At 45.9% G+C, this 13,987-nt stretch overlaps 1 protein-coding gene across 1 annotated transcript in view; it reads left to right on the forward strand.

The window, feature by feature from the left end:
* Positions 1-13,987, forward strand: part of LOC126161310 (uncharacterized) — a 187,599-nt gene that overhangs the window by 88,497 nt on the left and 85,115 nt on the right. The window contains exon 4 of the mRNA XM_049917063.1: positions 1,081-1,366. Coding sequence (XP_049773020.1) covers positions 1,081-1,366 — 286 coding nt within the window. The remainder of the gene's footprint in view (positions 1-1,080; positions 1,367-13,987) is intronic.

Below are 13,987 nucleotides of genomic sequence, written 5' to 3' on the forward strand. Positions count from 1 at the left end.
CAAAATGAAAAATCTTTTAAAAAGCTAACTAGTGTGCAAGTGGGTGAGAACTTACATTGTTCAGTGCTGCACAGTAATCAGTCATATTGAGTATTCATAAATAAGTGAAAAATTACTTGGTGCAGAATTCCAAAAATAATCTTTCAGATAAAAGTTTAATAACCTGAATTTAGTTTCGGCTATTTGCATCTTCATTGAAGATAAGACAGACGTAGAAAAACTACACCAGTGTACTTTGCTATTCCTATATATAAATTTTCAGTAATTGTCATTCATAGCCGAGAAGTTATTCCATTTTTCTGTGTTAAGCAGCATAAAAAATAACTCATTTTCAATAAGTGTAGCTGAGCAGCTGTAATATTACTTTGTCAGCTCGATGTTTTCGTAACTCCATTTGCGGGAATCGAACTCTGGTGGCATTTCCATTGAATGTGCACAGTCCAGTATTCACTCAGTTTGTAGAAGACATTTTCTCTGGAAATACGGACGACGACAGTAAATAACTTAATTCTCGCTAAATTGAGGACAGTAGAAGCTACTACAGAACATAGGCATTCACGAGGACGTGGAGGAGAAACGTGAGTGGTTACTGGTGGCTTGCAGCTGTCGGCTGAAGCCCTGCATAATTGTAAACTCCCAAAGACGATGTTGAGATAGATGTCCAGCTGTTGTGAAAATATTTTTTGATGGCTGTTCTACTACTTTTGTGATGAAAAGAAAAGTAATTTTAATTGTAGTTCCACAGGAGATTCTTTGCGCTTGCAGAAAAAATAGGGTATAAAAAATTATGCAACGAATGGTTCAAAGCACAAGGCTTTACATTTACACTGCAAGCTGTTTACCACTAGACCACGAGCACGTACTCGGATGACAGCTTGAACGGAATACAAAAATTTCTCTACAAAACAGTGCAGACTGCCAGCTAGACTCTGAATTAAGAGGCTGGCAAGTTTATTGCCCCATCCCATTGAGCAGTTAATTAGGATTCAGTTCCTGTGAGTTGCGACCGAGGTTCCAGGTTTTTGTCGGTGAGTGAACCTGTTGGATTCCCGAGCTTCTAAATATTTTATCCTGTTACAGGAAAGAACGCTCTAAGGCGTGTAAAAACTGCCCGAGTGAAAGAAATGGAATGGAAAAGAATTTTTTGCAAAGACTGGTCAATTTGTTGATAAATCATTGCCAGAATGGTGCTGTGGAAGACACTTCAATACTTGTGACAGTGACGCAGGACCAGTTACGGGAGCTTTACCGACTGAAGGAGGCTGCTGACAGTGAAGCAACAGTTAGAGTGCTGAACGGAATATTTTCGTACATGACAGTACATGAGAAATCCAGCTTTTTAGCAGATATTTTCATCTCGGATGAGGTAAGTAAAGGTTTATCAGTCCTACATATACAGTTTTAATAATAATGGATGACATGACAACAATGTGCATGATGTGTAGTGTGAATGGTGTCACGCATCATTAAAAAATTGTGGTGTAAGCAAGTGGCATATATCATAGTTTTTTATCAAATTGTATTGTTTATGAGGAGAGCGTTTATCCAGTGATTGTAGTGCTGAGTTTTTATTTTCACAAAGCCGAGTTAGAATGCACTATTGTGAAGTTAGTGAGCTTGTTTCAGTTAAAAAATTTCCCGGCAAATATTTTGAGCTGTATTGCTGCTGCCCTTTGGCAGGGGAGTGTCGACTGTCAGATAAGCACTCACAATCACTCTTCGAGAATATTCTGGTGGCTGTCAATAGGGGAATGAAATTAGTACACCAAAGTGCACTGTGCACGGAAGGTGATCCTCATTCTGTCACTGTCTGGATCTGACTGAGCTGAGTTGCATTTGTTAGTAGAGATCCCTGACGAGCACCACCACCACCACCACCAAGCATGTAAATCATGCTGGTAAAAGCTGCATCCTAAAATGGCCAGAAATGTGGTTAATATCACAGTATGGAGGTGGTGCGAGGCTCCATGTTCATCGTATCAAAACCTTGAGAAAAGTCTTCTGTTTTCGATGTGAAATTGACAGTATTGTATTTTGGGAATCTGTCGGTTAAAATTTGGAATGTCACTACTTCTCGGTAACTCCAATGTATTTTTTAAAGACATTGCTTCTGTAATGTGCAACACCTTAAAAATCTTCATTCCTTCTGTATCTGTACATCTTTTCTATTGCCTCGCCCAGTCTGTACAGGCTTCCCGAAAACTGTCATCGGGAACCTCCTCGAGGCAATGTATCGAAGAGTTCTGTACCCCCTCTGATGACCTACTATTTGGGATCGTACTCGGAAACCCACATCTTGTCATCTATAAGTACGCTCTCTAAAAGAAAATAGTGTCCGTTTTTTTGTTTTTGGTCAACTTGCTGTACTTCAGCATGTGGATTTCTTCTGTTCTGAGAGCACAGAGCCTTTGGGACAATCTTCATGCACACCTTTCTCATCCCTCTTTTGTCTCAAAATGTGATAAATGTTAGGTTTCAGCATATTAAAACTCTGTGCTGTCACACATTTGGGTCTCTGCCACCGTTCAAAACTTTCAATTTTATCCACGTTTTTGTGTATTCGGGATGTCAGCGATATCAATTGAAGCACTTGTTGCTGACATTTTCTCGGACCTTCTAGAACATCTCGGGCCACTGTGAATTCTCAGTCGGGACATGGCTTCCTTCCCTGTAGGCTTCCCGAATTGGGCGCTCTCTCAGAGTTAAATTTTTTGGTTTAAAACAAAACTTGAGCTTGTATTGTCACTCAATTAATTGTCATGTCTCAATGCGTCACCAAAGTGCACTGTGCATGGAAGGTGATCCTCATTCTTTCACTGTCTGGATCTGACTGAGCTGAGTTGCATTTGTTAGTGGAGATCCCTGACCACCACTGCTGAAAACTGCATCGCTCTAGCCCGGTTGGTTCACCGGAGAATTTTATCTGTGAAACTTTTGGGACAAACACAACAATTCAGATGAAAGTCATGTCTCCAAACCTAACAGCATTTACGAGACACACAAATTGAGCTCTTCTTGAGCTCCTAACATCTCTTGGATTATTACAGAATGCAGTGAATATTGTTTCTCCAATAACTTCAACATGTCACACAGCGGGTTGTGGCTGGCAACCATGCCTCAATGCCTGCAGTTTCACTTTACTGTGTGTGTGTGTGTGTGTGTGTGTGTGTGTGTGTGTGTGTGTGTGTCCGTGCGCGCCACTGGAGCCACACTGTACCTCAGGAGGGACTCTGGAACTCACAAAATGACCTGATTCATCATCAACATTCACTGCTAGTTGAGGTGTTACCAATTTAGTAATTTTGAAAATGTGTCGTGCCTTGAGAACCAAGTTTAATGTGAAGTACAGGAATCTCGTATCTCAACTGACTGGCGGTTGCATGTGTAATCTTTTTAAGGTAGGTGACTACTACCTAAACAGTAAGCTTGTTTATGATTGCCATGTTTTTGATTTGGTGATCTGAATTTCCTTCCTTGTATTATTAAATTAAAGGTATTCAGTGAGTTTTAAACTAAAGCCTGTAGTGTTCCTGAGGTTGAACTTACAGCTCCATACTGCTGTACATGTCGGCTTTACCTGGTAAATACTTTCAGATCGCTTTCCCAAAGTTACTTTTGTGGTCTTGCTGTGCAGTGGCACGGTTCTGTTGTTGGACCTATGGCTGCCGAGAGAGATCTTTAGTCTGTCCAAACTACTAAATGACGTAAACAGTTTCGTGTCAACTCTTCAGTATTACACCTGCACTGTTTTTCGTGGAAAACTTCAGTGAGAATAATGGGTGAACAGATCTGTCTTGCCCCCTGCGGGTCCAGGGTAAGAATAGGCCTGAGGTATTCCTGCCTGTCATAAGAGGCGACTAAAAGGAGTTTCAACCGTTTCGGCCTTCCATATGATGGTCCCCCTTGGGGTTTGACCTCCTTTTTTTCAAAATTCTACAGAAGTAAGAGCCTTTTGGGGAAGGACGCCTTACGTGGTGTATCACTGGTCCTCGGTGCACTAAGACCTTGGCACTCAGCATTGTAACGGCGTTGTAACCACACCCACTATTCCTCAAATTGGGCCTAAACGCCTGATGGGTTGCACAAGTTACGCCCATAGTGCGTCCCCATCTGCACCTACGATCATGATGAACTTTCCATGGCACCCGAAATCCAGCACGGTAGCCAGCCCGTTGTGGTGGGGTCGTCATGTACCCTCTAGGTTGTAACCCCCTGACAACACAGGGATCATACTGCCGATACCTGAGCTGCACCCTCCCCTCGTCGGCCAAGGAGTAGATGCCCGTTTCCTTGGGGCATCGGGACTCCCGGCAACGGTCATCCTGCCAGGTGGCCCTTGCTGAGGCTGGGTGGCGCCCATGGGGAGAGCCCCTGGTCGGAGTGGGTGGTATCGGGGCGGACGTTTCGCAGATGAAACGTCAACATGTCAGGTCGCTCTGCGGCCGAGCCTTTTAAAGAGAAAGGTACTGTCTCTGGTTCTGGTTCTCCTGCCCTTTCCCCCTTGGCCACTCCCTGGGAGGAAGGACAGGCCCGCCGGCTTGGGGCGAAGTACTTCCCCCGCTATTTAGTCTGTTCTCGGACCGATGGGGGGATGTTCGCCACCTCCAAGCCCATGTTCTTTGTCCAGCACATCGATGACATCTTCGGGGAAATCGAGGCTCTCAGTAAAATGCGTTCGGGGTCCGTTCTTATAAAGACCGCCTCTGCCACATAGTCGGCGGCGCTCCAGGCGTGCGACCGACTAGGGGACATCCCAGTGTCTATTGTCCCGCATCCGGCACTGAATAGGACGCAGGGGGTTATTTTTCATCGGGACCTCCTGCTGCAATCTGATGAGGAGCTCAGGGCCAACCTGGAGCGCCGAGGCGTGCATTTCGTCCGGCGAGCTCAGCGCGGCCCCAACGACCGTCGCATCGACACCGGAGCCTTTATCCTCGCCTTCGAGGGGGACGTTCTCCCGGAGAAGGTAAAGGTGATGTGCTACGGGTGTGACGTGCGACCTTACGTCCCGCCTCCTATGTGCTGCTTTCGGTGTTTGCGCTTTGGGCACATGTCGTCACAGTGTGAGGCTGAGCCTCTTTGTGGCGATTGCGGACGTCCTCTTCGTGAGGAACATACCTGCACCCCACCACCTCGGTGCGTCAATTGTCCTGGCATCCACTCGCCTCGATCTTTAGACTGCCCCGCGTATCAGAAGGAGAAGAAGATTCAAGAATTAAAAACTTTGGATCGTCTCTCTTATTCTGAGGCCAGGAAGAAGTATGACCGCCTCCATCCCGTGACGTTGACAACTTCATTTGCCTCAGTAGTGTCCACTCCTTCCACAGTATCCTCACCCCTATCCTATCCCCCCTCCACCTCCTCACCCCATCCGGGGTCTACGCCTCCGCCTCCCAAATCCCCCCCTTCCAAATCCTCCTCCCTCGCGGCCCCTGCCCCCTCTGCCCCGGGGGCTACCCTTCCTCCTCCTCGCCCTCCGATGCCTGAGAAGCGATCCTCTTCTCAGGCGTCCATCGGGGAAACGTTCCGGACCCCGGCTTCCGAGGTCCGGCGTTCCAAAACGGACCCCGCGCGTGAGGACCTTCTTCGGGTCCAGCCCACCATCCCCGTGCCTCATCGGCCTTCCAAGAAGGCCTCGAAGAAGAAATCTTTATCCCCCTCTCCACCCCGGCGCGTTTCGTCTGATGCTCCATCCGTGAGTCGCTGCTCCCGGCCGTCCTCAGTTTCACCGGGACGCTCTGCTGGCCTCTCGTCGGCGAATGATGCTGCCCCTCCTACGCAACCCGGGAAAGCAGCCGCCGCTGGCGATGACTCGATGGAACAGGATCCACCTCCCGCTGGTTGTAGCGTTGTTCCCTCGACACCTGGCCCTCCGCGGCCGTCGAGGTGACCAGCTCTTCACCCGTTTCGTTCCCCCTCTTTTCTGACTAGCGATGGCTTTGTTACATTGGAACATAAGAGGTATTCGATCTAATCGGGAGGAATTAGAACTCCTCCTCCGCCTGCACTGTCCGCTCGTCCTTGGTCTCCAGGAAACGAAGTTGCGCCCAACTGACCGTATTGCTTTTACCCACTATACCTCCGAGCAATCTGACCTAACCCCTGTGGATGGTATTCCAGCTCATGGTGGGGTCATGTTGCTCGTTCGGGACGATGTCTATTACCATCCCCTCCCATTGACCACCCCATTCCAAGCAATAGCTGTCCGTATTACTCTTTCTGCCTTCATTTTTTCTGTTTGTACCGTCTACACTCCGTCATCCGCAGTTAGTCGGGCTGACATGATGCACCGGATTGTTCAGCTTTCTCCGCCGTTTTTATTGTTTGGCGACTTCAATGCCCATCATCCCCTTTGGGGCTCTCATGCATCCTGTCAGAGAGGCTCCCTCTTGGCGGATGTCTTCAACCATCTCAATCTTGTCTGCCTCAATACTGGCGCCCTGACTTTCCTCTCGGACTCTACTCATACCTACTCCCACTTGGACCTCTCGATCTGTTCTACCACTTTTGACCGTCGGTTAGAATGGTATGTCCTTTCTGACACCTATTCGAGCGACCACTTCCCCTGTGTCGTTCGTCTCCTGCACCACACCCCATCCCCCGCCCTTCGAGCTGGAACATACCGAAAGCTGACTGGGGACTTTACTCCTCCCTGGCGACCTTTCCGGACCACGATTTTCTCAGTTGTGACAGTCAGGTTGAATACCTCATGGCTGTTATCATCAATGCTGCCGAACGTTCCATTCCTCGTACTGCCTCTCCTTCACATCGCGTTTCCCTCCCCTGGTGGAATGAGGCTTGTCGAGACTCTATCCGTGCTCGACGACGTGCTTTACGCACCTTTCGCCGCCATCCTATGTTGGCGAATTGTATTGGATACAAACGACTCCGAGCGCAATGCCGTAGAGTCATCAAAGACAGCAAAAAAGCTTGTTGGACCTCTTTCACCAGCTCCTTTAACAGTTTTACTCCCTCTTCTGTCGTCTGGGCCTTAATGCCAGACAGCCAGCGTAGGCCACCCCACTCCTCGGTACCTGGCCTGACTTCAGGTGATGAGGTCCTTGTTGATCCTGTGGATATCTCAAACGCCTTCGGCCGCTTTTTCGCGGAGGTTTCAAGCTCCGCCCATTACCACCCTGCCTTCCTTCCCAGGAAAGAGGCAGAAGAGGCTCGGCGACCTTCCTTCCACTCTCTGAATCTGGAAAATTATAGTGCCTCCTTTACTATGCGGGAACTCGAACGTGCACTTGCACTGTCCCGTTGCTCAGCTCCGGGGCCAGATGCCATTCACTTTCAGATGCTGGCACACCTTTCTCTGGCAGGCAAAAGCTTCCTTCTTCATACCTACAATCGCGTCTGGACCGAAGGTCAAGTCCCCATGCGTTGGCGTGATGCCGTCGTTGTTCCTATACCCAAACCCGGGAAGGATAGACACCTTCCTTCTAGTTACCGCCCATTTCTCTTACAAGCTGTCTCTGTAAGGTGATGGAGCGCATGGTTAACTCTCGGTTAGTTTGGATTCTTGAATCTCGATGGCTACTTACCAATGTTCAATGCGGCTTTCGTCGCTGCCGCTCCGCTGTTGACCACCTTGTGACCTTGTCGACATTAATCATGAACAACTTTTTGCAAAAGTGCCAAACGGTCGCCGTGTTCTTCGGTTTGGAGAAGGCTTATGATACCTGTTGGAGAGGAGGTATCCTCCGCACTATGCACAGGTGGGGTCTGTGCGGTCGCCTGCCCCTTTTTATTGATTCCTTTTTAACAGATTGAAAGTTTAGGGTACGTGTGGGTTCCATATTGTCAGATATCTTCCTCCAGGAGAACGGAGTGCCTCAGGGCTCAGTTTTGGGTGTAGCCCTTTTTGCCATAGCGATCAATCAGATTATGGATTGCATTCCACCTAATGTCTCAGGCTCTCTTTTTGTCGATGACTTCGCGATCTACTGCAGTGCCCAGAGAACATGCCTCCTGGAGCGCTACCTTCAGTGTTGTCTAGACAGCCTATACTCGTGGAGTGTGGCAAATGGCTTCCGGTTCTCTGAAGAGAAGACGGTTTGCATCAACTTTTGGCGACATAAAGCGTTCCTTCCGCCATCCTTACATCTCGGTCCCGTTGTTCTCCCATTCGTGGAAACAACTAAGTTTCTAGGGCTCACACTGGACAGGAAACTTTGTTGGTCTCCGCACGTCTCTTATTTGGCTGCTCGTTGTACACGTTCCCTTAATGTCCTCAGAGTTCTTAGTGGTTCATCTTGGGGAGCGGATCGCACTGTCCTGCTTCGCTTGTATCGGTCCATAGTCCGATCAAAGCTGGATTATGGGAGCCTCGTTTGCTTGGCCATCCCTCTTACGCTGTCTCAACTCCATCCACCATAGGGGGTTACGTCTTGCGACCGGAGCTTTTTACACTAGTCCCGTCGAGTCTTTATGCTGAAGCTGCCGAATTACCATTGACCTACCGGTGCGACGTACTGCTTTGTCGGTATGCCTGCCGGCTGTTGTCAATGCCCGACCACCCCTCTTATCAGTCCTTCTTCGCCGATTCTCTCGACCGTCAGTATGGGTTGTATGTCTCTGCCCTGCTGCCCCCTGGAGTCCGCTTTCATCGCCTGCTTCGACAATTGGATTTTACCCTCCCTACCACCTTCAGAGAGGGTGAGAGCCCGACACCACCTTGGCTCCAGGCTCCGGTTCATGTTTCTCGACCTCAGCTCACTCCCGAAGGAGGGTACTCCGGCTGCAGTGTATTGCTCACGGTTTGTCGAACTTCGTCCGTGACTTGCCAGTCACACCTTTATTTACACTGATGGCTCCAAAACTGACGATGGTGTCGGCTGTGCCTTTGTCGTCGGGGCCGTCACCTTTAAATACCGGCTCCTCTACCAATGTTCCAACTTTACGGCCGAGCTTATTGCTCTCCATCAGGCCGTTCAGTATGCCAGCCGCCACTGCCATTCATCGTATGTACTCGGCTCTGAGTCACTCAGTGCTCTTCAGAGCCTTGGAGCTCCATATCCGGTCCATCCCTTGGTGCAACGGATCCAGCAGTCCCTCCATTCTTTCGCTGAGGGTGGCTCTCCTGTCAGCTTTCTGTGGGTTCCCGGCCATTTAGGAGTGCCTGGGAATGAGGCTGCTGATGCTGCAGCCAAGGCTGCAGTCCTCCTGCCTCGGCCAGCCTCCCATTGTGACACGTCATCTGACGTTGGTGGGGTTGTTTGTAAGAGGCTTGTCCTTGTGGTGGGATACTTGGTCCTCACTTCAAGGAAACAAGCTCCGGGCAGTAAAACCGTTCCCAACTGCTTGGACAACCTCCTCCCGACCATCTCGGCGAGAAGAGGTCCTTCTGACCAGGTTGCGGATTGGGCATTGCCGGTTTAGCCACCTCTACCTGCTCTCCAGTGACCCAGCCCTGCAGTGCCCTTGTGGTCATGCATTAACAGTGCGCCATGTTTTATTGTCGTGTCCCCGTTTAGTCAATCTCGTGTTGTCCTGTCTCTGCCATCTACTTTACAGGATATTTTAACGGATGATGCTCGAGCAGCTGCTCGTGTTCTTCGTTTCATTACTTTGACTGGATTGTCCAAAGACATCTAACTCTTTCACTTATTTTATCTTCCCCCCCCACCCCCCCACCCCCTAGTTTTACTAGATTCTATGTGCTCTAACAATTGTGACTGGGCGCTAACGACCTCAGTAGTTTAGCACCCTTAAACCCCAAACAAAAATAAATAAATAAATAAATAAATCTGTCTTATTTCATAACTCACGACAGACTAAAACGTATACATGTTGCTTAGACATTCACGAGAGGTTTTTTTTTTTTTTTTTGTGTGTGTGTGTGTGTGTGTGTGTGTGTGAGTGTGTGTGAGTGTGTGTGGGGGGGGGGGGGCGAGAGAGACTGTGTTCTTATAATGATTTTTCAGTTGTTTACTATTTTATACATTCGACTTTGTCTGCATGGACATAAAATGAGTGCACACAGTGGAATGTTCTGCATTTAATAACTATCTAAGTAATGTTTTCACTTCTCACAAATATCACTTGCCTGCCTGAAGGGATAAAAGTGGAACTTGTTGTTCCTAAGAATCACATGTTACACCACCAACCAGAAAATATTCACAGAAAAATTTATTCATAATCTGTAATGTTTGGTTGAAAATGTCCGTAATGATTGGTTGAAAATGAAAATTTAAGAAGCTGAACTGAAATGCTGTTGAAAATCAACAAAAATAACTGGCAAATAACTCCACATTAATACTCGTCAAAATGGAGGAAAAGAAATAAAGGCTTATTCACTTCGATACAACATATAAAACTTTCTATGCTTACAAAACTTCACAACTCGTCATGTTGGCATTACTGCAGTGCTTCCATGGGTTTTTGTTTTAATTTTAACCAACAAAAGTCGAAAAAAGCTTCATTTCTTAGGGCAGTTAGTTTGTGTATCTCAGGGCTAGTATATGGTCATATGAGCATGTAAATTAAACAGCCATAGTCCTCTTCTACAATTGCTTGTGGCAATATTACAACCCATAGAAATAGAAAGTCCCAATTTCTGGAGAGGACATCGTTCCAAACTTTGAGAATTTTTCTTTTTTTTCCCTCTCATCTAGTGCAAAAACTGGTATTCTTCACTCTTTCAGCTAATACATTTGGACCCATAGATTAACTAAAAATCTGCAGTCGACAAAACAAAACTTTTCACGTGGAAAAAGATGCAATCCCACATCGGGCATTCTTGGTGTGTACAGGCATCTTGAAACTTGTGGGAACACTTTTGCCCCATTCGTGTCTGCATTGCATTATAGCAGCAACACATTACTGTCACTGCACAAGTACGTCAGTCAGAGTACTTGGTTGTCTCTTACTTGACAAGAGTTCGGTTCTGTCCTCTGGTCAGCATACATGGCCGCGTTGTTACAGGTGCCAACAATTTTTCTGTAGTAGTTCCTCTTGTCTTGATGCGTACAAGGTCAGTGCATATCGTTTGTAGTCTTTAAGAAAAGTAATGTAATATGAAAAAAATGTATAAAGGACTAACAAAATATAAAAAAGGGATTTGTTTTATTGGAGTGAGAGAATATTACACTACTAGCCATTAAAATTGCTACACCATGAAGGTGACGTGCTACAGATGCGAAATTTAACCGACATGAAGAAGATGCTGTGATATGCAAATGAATAGCTTTTCAGAGAATTCACACAAGGTTGGCTCTGGTGGCGACACCTACAACGCGCTGACATGAGGAAAGTTTCCAACAGATTTCTCATACACAAACAGCAGTTGACCGGCATTGCCTGGTGAAACGTTGTGGTGATGCCTCGTGTAAGGAGGAGAAATGCGTACCATCACGTTTCCGACTTCGATAAAGGTCGGATTGTAGCCTATCGGGACATTGCTGCTCACATTGGTAGAGATCCAATGACTGTTAGCAGAATATGCAATCGGTGGGTTCAGGAGGGTAATACGGAATGCCGTGCTGGATCCCAATCGCCTCGTTGCACTAGCAGTCTAGATGACAGGCATCTTATCCGCATGGCTGTGACATATCGTGCAGCCACATCTCTATCCCAGAGTCAACAGATGGGGACGTTTGCAAGACAACCATCTGCACGAACAGTTCGACGTTTGCAGCAGCATGGACTGTCAGCTCGGAGACCATGGCTGCAGTTACCCTTGATGCTGCATTACAGACATGAGCGCCTGCGATGGTGTACCTGACGACGAACCTGGGTGCACAAATGGCAAAATTTTTTTTTTTAATCCAGGTTCTGTTTACAGCATCATGATGGTCGCATCCATGTTTGGCGACATCGCGGTGAACGCACATTGGAAGCGCGTATTCGTCATCGCCGTACCGGTGTATCACCCGGCGTGATGGTATGGGGGCCATTGGTTACACGTCTCCGTCACCTCTTGTTTGCATTGAGAGGCACTTTGAACAGTGGACATTACGTTTGAGATGTGTTACAACCCGTGGCTCTACCCTTCATTCGATCCCTGCGAAGCCCTACATTTCAGCGGGATAATGCACGACCGCATGTTGCAGGTCCTGTACCGGCCTTTCTGGATACAGAAAATGTTAGACTGCTGCCCTGGCCAGCACATTTTCCAGATCTCTCACCAATTGAAAACGTCTGCTCAATGGTGGCAGAGCAACTGGCTCGTCACAATACGGCAGTCACTACTCTTGATGAACTGTGGTATTGTGTTGAAGCTGCATAGGCAGCTGTACCTCTACACGCCATCCAAACTCTGTTTGACTCAATACCCAGGCATATCTAGGCCGTTATTATGGCCAGAGGTGGTTGTTCTGGGTACTAATTTGTCAGGATCTATGCACCTAAATTGCGTGAAAATGTAATCACATGTCGGTTCTAGTATAATATATTTGTCCAATGAATACCCGTTTATCATCTTCATTTCTTCTTGGTATAGCAATTTTAATGGCCAGTAGTGTATTATATTCAATAATAAGCGGTTTTATATAAGTCATGTCCAGCGAAATTTTTAATATCTTACAAAACTCATATTTAAAATGTAGGAGAAAATAACTAATCAAATAATTACAAAATTCATTTTACACAAATGAAACAGGTAGTGACATTTTTCATCACCTTCCACGGGTAGGATGTGAGTGCCAAGCTGGACAGCAAACCTGTTGCCCTTTTATTTGGGTTCACTAAAATTCACTATCGTGCTATGTAGAAAACAATGGGTGCAAATTAAAATTGCCGAAGGTGAAGCTTAATCTATATACATAAAGCTATTAATAGAAGCAGCAGACAGAATGCGAAAGAATGTAACCTCCCTCTTACTAATCAACCTATCCTGCTTGCTACATGAAACGACTGTGGATCGCCTGCATGCCTAAGGGATTTTTTCTAATTGTGTAAGGCTATCTTTCCCAAAGAAGTGATACCAATAAGTAGGAGGAAAGTGCACAACCGACCCTTCTGATGGAAAGTCTACTAAAAATAAAAGTAATTAAACCGAACAGGGCTGTAATTTGGAAAATGAAAGTTATTTTGTGCATTCACTCATGAACAACACTGGACAGAGATCATTAAAAAGTTACACTTATGAATGAAAAGAAAGTAATTAACGGTCGCCAGCCCACTAGGGCAATTTACATCCAAAATCCTGTACAAGATGATGGGAAAGAAAAACACGTATTATTAAACACATTTTCTTTTACACTAATTTTAAGTGAGTATGTAATGATAAAGAAAACTGAGAATTCACTCTTACATAATGTTTGGCATTAAATTTTGAAAAAGGCTATCGAGTAATGATTTGGAAAATATGCAATTAAACTGTATGTTAGTACTGAACTTCGTTACTGAAAAATGACTTTCAGTGACCTCAGCATAATGTCATCAAAGAAATTTAGAAAAAAAGCAAGCACTTTTTACTTTGCCATTACTTATTTTGTAAATTGGATTTAATTTTGTCTGAACAACTGAGCAATTTTTACTTACTTGAACAGAATTAAATACTAGAATACATTCCAAACCAAACAGCCATGTGCTCCAAGCTATATGTAAAATAAATAAAACTTCCACACTCTTAATTTGTGCATTTCTGTAGATTTGGATTTTTTCCAGTGATTGATTCTCAAACTTGAAAAATGAAATCGCTTTACTTTAGTCACACACTGAAGCCTCTGTTGTACAACAGTTAATTGAAAGTAGACTGAGGCTAAAATTCTTAAAAGAGAAATTATTCATTAATAAACTGGTTGTAACTATTCAATTTGTTTCTTATGACACTCAGTTAGCATACTGGGAAAAAAAGAACAAGGATTCTGCTCGGTTACTATGTCTGGTGGCAATGAGAACACGATCGCCCTGAGTTTAACTGATTATTATTTAAATAAATATTATCAATCGAATCACATTCAGGTGTGCTACTGGGTTAGCCGTTAATACTTTCTACCAGTGAACAGTCTTACCTCAGTGCCATGCATACGACGAAAATCGG

The sequence above is a fragment of the Schistocerca cancellata genome, chromosome 2 (genome assembly GCF_023864275.1).
Source record: "Schistocerca cancellata isolate TAMUIC-IGC-003103 chromosome 2, iqSchCanc2.1, whole genome shotgun sequence".
NCBI classification, from domain to species: Eukaryota; Metazoa; Arthropoda; class Insecta; order Orthoptera; family Acrididae; genus Schistocerca; species Schistocerca cancellata.